Source organism: Phaethon aethereus (genome assembly GCF_964289735.1).
Source record: "Phaethon aethereus genome assembly, chromosome: 17".
In the NCBI taxonomy this organism is placed as follows: Eukaryota; Metazoa; Chordata; class Aves; order Phaethontiformes; family Phaethontidae; genus Phaethon; species Phaethon aethereus.
In genome coordinates, this window is record NC_138593.1 from 15,087,913 (window position 1) to 15,099,813 (window position 11,901).

The 11,901-nt window shown below is 59.9% G+C and overlaps 1 protein-coding gene across 3 annotated transcripts in view; it reads left to right on the forward strand.

Moving 5' to 3' along the window:
* Positions 1 to 6,810, forward strand: part of OSBP2 (oxysterol binding protein 2) — a gene marked incomplete at both ends in the record, with an annotated part of 121,309 nt that extends 114,499 nt beyond the window's left edge. For 2 of the 3 annotated variants that reach the window (XM_082007847.1, XM_082007848.1), the window contains 6 exons: positions 3,320 to 3,440; positions 4,194 to 4,297; positions 4,722 to 4,817; positions 5,258 to 5,442; positions 6,285 to 6,505; positions 6,668 to 6,810. In XM_082007847.1, coding sequence (XP_081863973.1) covers positions 3,320 to 3,440; positions 4,194 to 4,297; positions 4,722 to 4,817; positions 5,258 to 5,442; positions 6,285 to 6,505; positions 6,668 to 6,810 — 870 coding nt within the window. Of the gene's footprint in view, positions 1 to 3,319; positions 3,441 to 4,193; positions 4,298 to 4,721; positions 4,818 to 5,257; positions 5,443 to 6,284; positions 6,521 to 6,667 lie in introns of all 3 variants that reach the window. The other variant, XM_082007849.1, reaches the window with a different exon arrangement.
* Positions 6,811 to 11,901: the final 5,091 nt, after the last annotated feature.

An 11,901-nucleotide genomic window follows, 5' to 3' on the forward strand; every position in this document is an offset into this window, starting at 1 on the left:
AAGGAGATACAGCATTTCCTCCTGCTCAGCCTTCCTCCTGACCGAGCCAGCCAGCGGCATGCTGTTGGTGTTGGCAGAAGCAGCAGCAGGCACAGCCCAAGCCATTTTTTGGAGGCAGGAGGACAGTGTGCCTGTGCCAGCGTTGCAGAGCAGGAGCTGGGGAAGAAGGGGAGGAGAAAGGTGTCCGTCACCCTGCTGTGTCTCCTGGCAGCCTGCCTGGGGCTAGGGTTGCTGTCACATCTCAACACTTGGGGAGAAAAGGAGAAGCTCTCCTCACCCGAGCTCCCTCCTAGCCATGTCGGTGATGCCCACAAGCTCTGGCACGGTTCCTCCCTGTTTCAGGGGTCAGGTGTTGGAGGGTGTCTCAGGGTCCTGTTTCTTTCTTGTTGGACTGAAAATTTTTAGTTTCAGAGCCTGGGGGCAACCTGAGAACCTCTGACAGCCCCACACTCTAACTACAGAGCGCATCTGGCATGCATCAGTGAAGCAGCAGGTCCTAATTAAAAACCTGGAGCGCTTAATGAGTTGTGACCTGTGAAGAAAATCGACTGTTTAATATTTAGCACACTTGGCTGGTCTGTCCTGAATTCCTGGGGAAGGATGGGGCTATTTATTACCCCTTGCAGGCAAGACATCGTGGTGGGGGCTCTGTGTTCTCCAGGTGGTGGCTGTGTCATCTCAGGGGCAGAGCGACTGTCATGTCTTTCAATGTTCAGAAGCATCAAGCAAAATCACAGATCTCCGTCACTCTGCAGAGGCCGATGCAGGTCCAAGATCTGCAGAGCCTTTCAGCAAACTGTGCCCCCGAGCTCTGTGGGCTTTTTGGGGGGGTGTTCCGTGGGAAAAGGGTCTTGCTGCTAATCCGGGCATGCCGTGCTGTGCTACATGGTGCTCAGAGCGGATGTCAGACCTGTGGACAGGGTGTGCTGAGAAGCGCAGTGAGGAGGCTCAGGCTTGCACCAGCATCCCTCCATTGCCCTGGCGTGGTTTAGCTTGTCTCTGTCCCTCATCTTCATCTTCTCCGAGTCATGGCCCTTTGTACCCAGGCTCGGAACAGCTGCTGTAGCAGGTGCCATGCTCTGCCATCAGCTCCTTGCAGGACACCAAACCTCCCCCATGGTAATGGGTGCCCAGGCTCGGCAGACTCTTGCGGAGCTCTGGCCCGAGGCAGGACGGCACCTCCCGTCACATCCCGTCTCTCGGCCGCGCTGCTCCGGGCAGTGATGGTGAACTGGCTCTGGAGGGTCTCATGGAGATGTGGCCCCTTGCCTGTGACATAAGGAAAGGTGCTTCAGTAGATTATTTCCAGGATTTGTGTCTCTGCTGTCTCTTCGTGCCACCCAGAGCTGCATGCCTGACGTCAGCCAGCTTTGGTCATCCCCAGTCATGCCCATATGGTCTGTCCCAGCTTTGGGAGCTCGTGCGCTGGGCTGCAGCGAGCCAGGACACTGCCGACCGGAGCGCAGTGAGCTACAGCTACGAATGTGCGTCCCCTTCCTGCCCTGCCCGGCGCTCTGCCTGCTCCTGGGAGGCAGATTGGAGGCGGCAGCATCCCTCCAGGCGTCCCCAGCACTTTGCTGTGAGCGTCGCAGAGCTCGGGTTCATCACAGCGTCGCACCTTCACCTCAGCAGCGCCGCACCCCTCCTCGCCTGGCAGCGATTCCCTCGTCCTGCCGCACAGCCAGATTCCCCAGCTGGCTTTATGCACAGCCAAGAGAAATTGGGAGTCTCTGTTCCCCAAGACCTCCCTGGTGCCCCATCTCCCTGGGCTGTCACCCTGCTGAGCCCGCTCTTAAAGGCAGCGGATGATTCCTTACCAGGATGCTGGTCCATCCCTTAGCCACCAACACCCCTTGTCCTCCCGGGGTACAGGCGGAACAGGGTGGGTTCATTACCCTCATTCGGGCTGTGGTGACGAAGCCCAGCGCTGCCCGTCGGGTACCGCCGGGCAGCCCCGACCATGTCACTCCCACACCTTGCCATCCCTTTACTCATTCCTTTGCTCTCCTTTTCACCTCCTGCCTCCGTCCCTGTCCGCTCCCAAATTAATAACCTGCCCTGAATTACTTTCTGCAGTTGGTCCCCCTTTTCCTGCATCTGTACCCAAATTTGGTATTTCTGACGCCTCCATGTTAGCTGAGCTGCAAGCCCGGTTGAACCCCTGGGCGCAGCCTCCTGCCAGGTCCTTGAGTCCCTCCCTCGCCGGCACAGCACATGAGCTTCATCCAAAATCAGGTTTACTGTCACTTGTCACTGGCACTGCAGCACTCGCGCCTTCGGTCCACGGGCGAAACCTCTAGATCTCCCTCCTGGAGCCGTCTCGAAGGGCATGTTTGGTGGCAGCGCGGCTTTGCGCTGGCGCAGCGTTGCCAGTGCCTGCGGTGTGTGTGGGCAGCGTGGGACAGACAGACGGACGCCCTTCCCACGGCTTTGAACTTTCTTTGGATGCTGCGCCTGCTGCTCAGCCTGCCGACGCGCTGAGCGAAGCGTTGATAATCTTGTGCCTGAAATCCAGTTATCCAAATAGGATTTTCTCCCGCTGGTGACGGTGGGGTTTAATGGAGGGGTTTTGCTCTGCTCACGTTTGTAATCCGGTAGCTCGGGGCGCTCAGCCTGTAATTACATTGGTGCAAATAATCTCTGAACTTGGTGGCGTGGCTGTCGGGGCCCGGTACTTGGTTCCTGGTGATGGGCGGTGTGTGCCGTGCCGAGCGCCACAGGTCAGCTGGCGAGACCCCGTGTGAGGGCTGGCTGGGATGTCCTGCTCCCACCTTGTTTTTGGACAGCTTTTCCAGTGCAGGGGAACGTGAGCACGTCCTTTTACAAATGATCCCTGAGGACGGAGGATGTCGTACCCGCTTTTCCAGTCCTGTGTGTCTGCAGGGGCAAAGGGGGACCTGAGAGCGCAGTTACACTGGGATTACTGGGGATCTGGGCTTGGGTGCCGGCACATTCCTGTTTCTCAACCAGGATCCGTGGAGCGCGGGGCCGTGTCCCGGGGTCACACCACAGCATTCTCTCACAGCGGTAGTTGCTCAGGTTAAGTTTTTTACAGCTGATGCTTTGCTAACGAGCCTCAGAAAATCCTGGCAGACGCTCAGCGCACCCCCACGCGCTGCGGGGGCACCTCACGGGAGATCACCCCGATGCCCAGGAGAATACTGGGTGGTTCAGGTCGGCGCAGTGCAGCGTCCCCCAGGCCAAAGCTGGCGCGGAGCTACCGCCTCTCCTAGGAGTCACGCTGCAATGGCCGCGCGCTCGCCGGGGCTCTCCGGTGCTGGTGGCTGCGGCCTTACGGGCTGTTTCTTCTCTCCCCCAGGTGAGCCACCACCCCCCGGCAGCCGCCCATCACGTCTACTCCAAGCGAGGGTGGACGTTGTGGCAGGAAATCACCATCGCCAGCAAGTTCAGGGGCAAATACCTCTCCATCATGCCGCTGGGTAGGTGACTTATGCCGAGAGGATTGGGGTTTGCTTTTTTTCCTGCACTGGTCACGCAGTACCCCGAGGGTTAAAGCAACGTGCCAGTCCCTTGGGCTGACGTAGGGCTCGGTGAATTCCACCCCGAGCGACGCAGGAGCACAGATTTACGCTCCCGATCAGACAACCCTACGATAACTCATCTGCCCTGGAAATGGAAATTACGCCAGCTGCAAAGGGGGGCTTTGCTCGCTGCTAGCACCACGGCGGACGTGCTTTGGAAATACCCTGCTTGCCCATGCATTGATTCCTCCTTAAATGATATTTAAAGGTTAGCTTGCTGCCTGTTTTAACCCCCTCCCTGGCAACCAGATGCAATAAGCTGCCTCCTTCCAAGATTTTACGTGTCTTCTGCCTGTCCCTGGGCCGAGCAGCACGTCTGGGGCCGGTCCCAGGGCTGCGCTGGTCTCCAGACACAGAGAGTCAGCCAGGCAGCACGTTTCGGACCTGCTTTTGAAGTCGGTGCTTTTGGGGAGTGGGCAGAGGGCCTTGCGGGGGCTGCAGCTGCTTTACTGCAGCAGACCACGGAGCGTGTAGCAAGGGGAGAGGTGACTCCAGACCCTGCCAGGGTTGGGGGCTGATGACAGGAGCGGAGCCAGGTCGGCTCCGGGGATGAGCATGGGGCCAGCGTGGCGGCGGGCTCCAGGGGAGCGTGTCCGCAGCCCGGCCCGGCCGTCTGTCCTCGCTGAGCTGGGGGCTCTCCTCTCTCCGCAGGCGCCATCCACCTCGAGTTTCACTCCAGCGGGAATCACTACGTCTGGAGGAAAGTCACCTCCACCGTGCACAACATCATCGTTGGCAAGCTCTGGATTGACCAGGTCGGTGGCTACGGGTCCAAGGTGATGGGTCCTGCCTGGCCTCCCCTGGCTCCGGGGAAGGGCGGGGGGGGTAGAAGGGCGCTGCCCTCCCGGGGTGTATGCCAGCACTGCCTGGTGTCCCCGCCGTACTCCTGCTGCGATAGGAAGGTGTGCTTCCCTGGCGGGGACGGGGGGGAGGCTTCTTGGAGCTCCTAAAGGCTCTTCCCGAGGCCAGCAGCTCCGTGGGGCAGGGTGGTCACGCACGTGATGGGTTTTACCCTGCTGCTGGTGAGCTGTGGGGCTGGTGGGGCGGCCGGCGCGGTGGCTGCAGCCAGAAGTGTTGCTGCAGCTGGTGTTGATTTGTACCTGCACGAACTACAACTAACGCCTGATTTGTCTCCTTGCAAAGTCTCTCACTCGCTGTGGTTCTGTGTCTTTCATCTAGTCTGGTGAAATAGAGATTGTTAACCATAAGTCAAAAGATAAATGCCAGCTGAAATTTACCCCCTACAGCTACTTCTCCAGAGACGTCCCCCGGAAGGTACGTATCCGGGTATCTCCTTGCTCCTTCTGGCAGCCTCGCGCGGGGTGAGACCGGGCTTTTTGCTCTAAGCTGGGCTCACGGGGTCCCAGTGCCGCGGCTGGGATGAGCCCCAGCACGGGGCCAAGGAGCTGCGCTGGCGCCTCTGACGTGGGTCACCTGGGAGGGCTAGAGGGGACCTCCAAGCTCGCGTTTTGGCTCTGCCTGTGCCAGAGCTGCAGCGCTGAGACCTGGAAAGGATTTGTTGGGCTGGAGTCCCACCTGCATGGTCAGGATGGGCCCGTGCTCGCCCTGCACAGGGCACAGCGGATGTTCGAGGACGCGCAGCGCCAAGTCCACCTGCTCTGGTTGGGGCACCTGGAGGGCGTTCTGCCCCCTTGCACCTCTCCCTGTCCTCTGGGCACTTCCAAATGCCACCGGAGCCATCTCCCTTCTGCCAGGTGACAGGAGTGGTGAGCGACGCCGATGGTAAAGCCCACTACGTCATGTCTGGCACGTGGGACGAGAAGATGGAGTGCTCCAAGATAGTGCAGAGCAGCCACGGCAGCACCAGCATGGAGGGCAAGCAGAAAACCGTCTACCAGACGCTGTCTCCAAAGGTCCTGTGGAAGAAGTACCCACTCCCGTGAGTCCCCTCCTCGGCGCGGGGTGCCATGCTTGGGGGTGCAACAGCCGGACGGGGATTAATGGGGTTGCCCCGAGCCCCGCGGGATGGAGGGGGCTCCTGTGCCCAGTCCAGGACTTGGGTGGCTCGGTGGCGTTTCCTGGGGTGTGAGCACACAGCAGGAGCGTGAGCAGGTCCCTGCAAGGGGAGGGTGGCTTGGGGGAACCCTTGCAGGTAGGTTTTGGACAGCCAGGGGTACTGGTTAGGTTTTTTGGGCTGCTGGCCATGGCAGGGAGATGTGTTGGCTTCTTTGCCTTGCTGGTGCGTCCCTGACCACCCTGTCCCACTGGTCACCTTAGCTCTCCAGGGACCAACCCTCTCTTGACACCTTACCCACACCAGGGCTGTTCTCAGGCACCAAACCTGTCTCCAACCTTTGGTAGCACCAACGACGGTCCCTGCTCTGGAGATGCTCTGTTGGAATGGTCCCCGGTGGAAAGTGTCCTCCACTTGGTGCCACCAGTTCTGCAGTCGAGGATCCAGCAGCTCTCGGGTGAAGCTGTTTGGTGTCTTGGCTGTGCAGTACAGCACTCGCAGTTCGTAGGCTCGGCTTTTAGCTTCCCCAGGCAGAGCCAGGGGAGGATGGGCCTCTGCTCCCCTCTGAGACACCCATCGAGGCATCATCATCGGCGTCTCCACTTCAGGGGTGGGAGGCAGAGCTCCCCAAAGGACCTCTACACGTCTGGTTTGGGGTAGCAGGAGCAGCATCGGCGGGGCTGGGGTGAGACGCAAGGATACAAAGGGGAGCTCTGCTTGAGGTAGGCACCGCCTCCGCTGTCCTGATCGGGGCTCTCCGGCCGCAGGGAGAACGCCGAGAACATGTATTTCTTCTCCGACCTGGCCCTCACACTGAACGAGCCCGAGGAGCGAGTGGCCCCCACGGACAGCCGGCTGAGACCCGACCAGCGGCTGATGGAGAGCGGCCGCTGGGACGAGGCCAACGTGGAGAAGCAGCGGCTGGAGGAGAAGCAGCGAGCCGTGCGCCGCAGGCGGGAGGCCGAGGCCGCGGAAGCCCTGGAGGAAGGTGAGACGCTTTGGGGTGCCGGTGCGCAGGGACCGGCCGCCCCTCGCTGCGGGCGAAGGCTTTGGGGGATGGAGGAGGGACCCTGCAGCCATTCGGGTGGCTGCGGAAGCGTGGGGGTCGCCGGCTTTCAGGTGCCCTTAGCCCGTGTTTCCCCCCGGACAGGCAAGGACTACGAAGGCTACGTCCCGCTGTGGTTTGAGCGCAAGGTGGACGCCGTGACGGGGGAGCTGATCTGCGTCTATAAGGGTGGCTACTGGGAGGCCAAGGACAAGCAGGACTGGAGCACATGCCCTGACATCTTCTGAGCCACTCCGCTGACGCCGGGGTGACTGGCCCCGTGCCTCAGTTCTCTGGGACAGACAGAGGGACAGGGAGGACATGCTGGCAGCGGCCCGCCAGCAGATAACAGTGCAAATACATACACAGAGTCAATACATAATACAGAAGTTTGAAAAGCAAATCTGAACAGGGATTCCAAACCTATTTTTTTACGCACTAATAAATAGCATCCTTTTTTTTTAATGATGGCTTTTTCAGCGACTAATTAGGAACAAGGACACGTGAATCTGGTTCGTTTTTAGCCTAGCATATTTATTGCTATCAGGAGTTGCTGCCTATATCTTTCAGCGCCTCGGCTTTACCAGCTGAGACGTCGACTTCCAAAGATGCTCGCATTGTGGGGATGCTGTGCATTTGTGTGAGCTCTTTTCTTTGACTTCCCCCCGCCCCTCCCTGCATTTGTGTGTGGACTTCATGGAATTATTTCTTTTTTTAAAAAAATCTGCTCCTGGTTCAGGTTCCTTTAAAGACGGACACGAACAATCCTGCGTCCTGCTCAGAAAACTCTCTCCAGGATTGTGGCACTTGATGCTGGAGGCTCTCGGTGGTTCCCACAGTGCCCAGTCATCCCAGTAACACCAATTGGGATATTTCAACCGGTGACTTTTTTTTTCTTTTTTTTTTTTTTTTAAACTTTTTTGTTTTTTAAAGAAGCGTTTGAGCAGATTCCCCGCAGTCTGCTGTGTTTAGTCAAGGCTTAGGACTGTACTTAACACGATGCTTTGTGAGAGTGATTTGAGTGAGGTTTGGTTTGGCTTTCCTGCAACCACGTCCGAAGGAGGAAACGGCCTCGCTGCGGGCGGGAGCGCCTGGCAGGCACAGCGTGAAGAGGTTTGCAGACCAGCGATGCTCCGGGCTCCGCGTACCGCCTCTCTCCCGCCCCGTGTCGCTGCGGCCCAGGGGCTGGCAGGAGCCCGGAGCTCGGTGCCGGGTTTGTGGCAGCGTCTCCCTGCTGAGCTGTGCCCGAGGCCGGGCGGGAGGGCAGGGGAGAGCCACGGTGCCGCTGGGATGGAGCCTCCCTGGGACGCAGCCTTGGTCCTGGGTCTCCCATCCCCGCGTCTTCCCTGTTAAGCCAGACAGGTCTGGTCCACGGTCCCCCGGCACGGGGGGCCACAGGCTGAGCCTGGAGGGCACCCGGTGGCCGGCTCCAGTCCTTCTCCCTCATGGTCGGTCTCTCCCAGGAGCAGTTTCAGGTCGTCACTAAAGCAGCCTGAGCACGGGGCCGGGGGAACCCCACGTCCCCTGCTCACCCCTCCTGCGCGCCATCGCCTCACTGCGGCCCTGGACCCGCTGGGCGGAGCGGAGCAAGCCCTGCCGATGGTCGGCGAGGACCAGGAGGTGGGACCCGCTGGGCCAGAGGGTGCCAGGGAGACCTGGACGCCCGCGTTTGCCCCGTCGGATCTCATTTTCAGTGTCCTCTTCTCCGGATCTTCATCATATCACACTGACCGCAGCCTCGCGGGGGTCGGAGGCCACCCCTAGCCGGACTGTCACATCCACATTGGAAGATAATTAGCAATAATGAACTTCGAGGCAATGGTAACTGGAATACCCAGGCTGCACGTGGGACACTTATGCAATCAGGTTCCTCAACCATCAGTCTCCTCCTGGTCGGCTTCTCTTCCAGCACCTCCGTACCTGTTATTTACAGCAAACCTACGTGTACAGTATATATAGACCTCGCAACTGTAGTGAGTGGCTATTGGAGTGGCAACACCCACTGATTTCAATGTACCCTTCAGTCTTATTTATTTGCTTCTAATTTAATATATATATATATAAAAAATATATATAAAATTATTTTGCTTAAATTTCTATGGTACACAATAGATGAAAAATAATGAAGACAGAAGTGTCTGTCTGAGTTTTTGTAGCACGAGTACGGCTTCCCTAGGCTTGTCCCGGAGCTAGCGTGTAGGGGTGATGGTGACGGAGTAATTCCCAAAGTAGAGAAGACATTTTGCCCCAAAGCTGGATGCAACCGCATTCGAAAGGTGTTACAAAGACATTCCCTTCCAGAAACGATGCATGTGGGGTTTGAAGGGCGGCAGTCGGTGTTCCCCGCGTTTGGGAGCGGGATGCTCAGGCCGCGTCCCGGCTCTCTGGCTGTTACAGCAGCCGGTCGGGCGTGTTCGCTCCTTCCAGACCCTTCCCAGAGGTTTGCCCGTCGCTCGGGGAAGCCGCTGCAGCAATTAAATGATCCACACTGCGGCATTCCCCGTGGGATGCAGCCTGCGGAGACCTGCCGGGTGTCCCGGCCCCAGGACGAGCAGATCTCCCTCGGGCTTTGCCTGCCTGGGAGAGCGGAGAATGCTCCGTGCTGAGCCTTTGTGCCGCTGGCTCGGTTTTGCGACGGCAGCCAAAGTTGCCTGGGGCAGGGTTTGTTCCACTCAGGGCCTGAATCGTTTCTGTAAAACGGGCTAGAAACTGAGCTCTTTGAAATGCCTTATTTTCCCTGTTTGCTTTGTCAATGCAAGCGTTACCCGAGAGCTTGGGGGGTGAGAAACTCCCGCACGGGCTGTCCCCAAACCAGGATCTGAGCGTTCCAGCAACGGAGGAGAGCGGGGAGTGAGATGTTGCTCAGTGAGTGCAGGCAGTGAGAGTCCTCCTGGGCTCTGGGATCCCCAGAGGTCCTCTCTGGTGTACCCCCCATCGCTGCGTCTGTCTAGAAATCACCATCACGGACCCTGCATAGCTTAGCGGAGCTCGGGGGAGCGTGAGGAGCACCCTCCAAATCGGAAATCCTCCTTTTTTTAGGCTAATTTTAAAAATTGCTCTAACTTCCAGAGATCATCTATAGTGGCAGCACTTATTCAGAGCACCATCTCCTGGTCTTTCTGTTCCGCCCCCAAAGGACTTTAATGTCATTCCACTGTAAATGCTGTTGAATGTATTTCTTTTTTGAACAATATATTGTGAGTATTGAGATCCCTCTTCTCCTACACGGTAATAAAACTTGGATTCGGGAGTTTTAAAAGGCGCAGTGCTGAGGTTGTCACTTGCTCCTCAAGGCTGCAGGTGGGGGTCCTGGAGGAACCCCGAGGTGGGTGAGCTCTGGCCATGCACAGGGGCCTGGGGACGTGGTGGATGGCAGGTGAGGTGGCCAGGGAAGGGACCACGGGAGGTGGCCCAGAGGAGGAGCAGACCTAGGGGAAGAGATGGGGAGATGGCCAGGGGAGGGTTGTCTGAAGGAGGAGGTTGCTCAGGGGAGGAGGGCTATGGGAGGTGGCCCAGAGGGCAAGGAGGTCCAGGGAAGGAGAAGGATCAGTGGGGAGAGGAGATGGCCCAGCAGAGGTTGTCCAAGGCAGATGTCCAAGGGAAGGTTGCCCAGAGGAGGCGGTCCAGGAAAGCTGGAGCATGAGAGGGTGGCCCAGGGGTAGGTACCCGTGGAACAAGGCTTTCCAGGAGAGAGCTTAGAGAAGAAAGGAGGACCAGGGAATGGCTTGCTCAGGGAGGGAGAAGGGCCAGGGGAGGAGATCATCTGAGGAGGAGATGTTCCAGTTGGCCAAGGGAGAAGATGGTTGCTCAGGGGAGGAGGTCCAGGGAAGGAGGAACGGGAGAGGTGGCCCAGGGCAAGGTGCCCAGTGAAGGAGTTTCTGTGAGGATGGTGGGAAGGAGATGGCCCAGGGGACATTGTCCGGGCCAAGAGGTGGCCAAGAGTAGGTGACCCAGGGGAGGAGGCCCAGGGGAGGGAGGGGACGGTCTGGGCAGGGGCTGTGGAGGCGGGTAGAGGAAGCCCAGGGCAGGCTGAGACTGGCCGGCCGCTGCGGTGTTGCTGGGCGACAGGCACACACAGCGCTGCCTGTCCTGCCTGCTGCCCTTCCTGCTGTCCTGCCTGCTGTCCTGCCTGCTGTCCTGCCTGCTGCCCTTCCTGCTGTCCTGCCTGCTGTCCTGCCTGCCCCAGCCCAGCTCGGCCAGGTGAGCACAAGTTGGGGCTGGGGTGGGGGACCCCGGCGCCAGGACCTGCTCGGCCCATGCCGGCAGCCTGCCTGGTGGTGGGGAGCAGCGTCCCTGCCTGCTCTGGGTGCAGGCACCGGGGCCGAGGGCCTGGCAGCTCCTGTGTGCGGCAAGCGTGACGGCGTCCCGACTTCAATGAAAGGCAAACCTCCGTGCCCTGCAGCGCCTGCAAATCCACCCATCATCCCTGCGGCGTGGCCCTCAGCCCGGCACCGCGGCTCTGGGAGTTGGGTGGGCTGGGCCGTGTCATTCTCAGCATGTTCACTCTGAAGCGTAATGAGTTCATGGGGACTTCTAGAGTGCGTTACCCTTGCCTTACCTTGTGTTGCAGGCCCAGGCGGCACGGCAGGCATGGAGCTGAAGGAGGCTGTCTTCAAAAGCCAGAAACACAGTAAGGCTTGTGCAGGTGCCTGGTGCTGCACCCAGGGCGTGGGCGTGCTCGGCTCTCCCCCACCCTTTGCTCCTGTGCTGCCAGGGATGGGCTTGTCCCAGCCACTCCGTAGCGGAGCAGTTTGCAAGCCCAGGGAGCAAGAATCCAGGGCTGCTGCCTCCTGCCCTCCCTGCCCGTCCCCACAGGAGTGTCGTCGTGGGGGATTTTGCCCCCCACTACCCCGGGCCCTAAGACCTGCTGCTCCATCCTGGCCGGAAGCGCCTCTTTCCTCCTCTCTGCAGGCCTGGATGCAGGGAAGCGGCCGGGGTTTGCAGGGTCCTGGGCAAGAGAACGCCGGGACCGTGGGCTGGACCCTGCCGCTGCCCGGCTCAGCCAGGTGTGGGGCGTGGGAGAGGGGCGACAGCGAGGGGCTGTGGGGCCGCAGTGGGGCCACCGGGGCGTGATGCAGCACCAACACCGGGTGCTCCCGCCCTGTCCCACCCCTCGGTGCCCCGAAGCGCTGTGAACACCGTTCTCTGGCGGTGCCCCACGTCCCCCTGCTCTCCCCTCCGCAGCGGCGCGGCGCGGCCGCACAGGGCCCCGGCGGCGGCAGCAACGGTGACGCCTCTCCCCGCGGCCCCTCGACGGCCGCTGCGGGGCTGGTGAGCGGGGCCGGGGCACCGGTGCTTTCTCAGCTCTGCGTTGCGGCCCCAGCCCGCCAGGCCCAGAC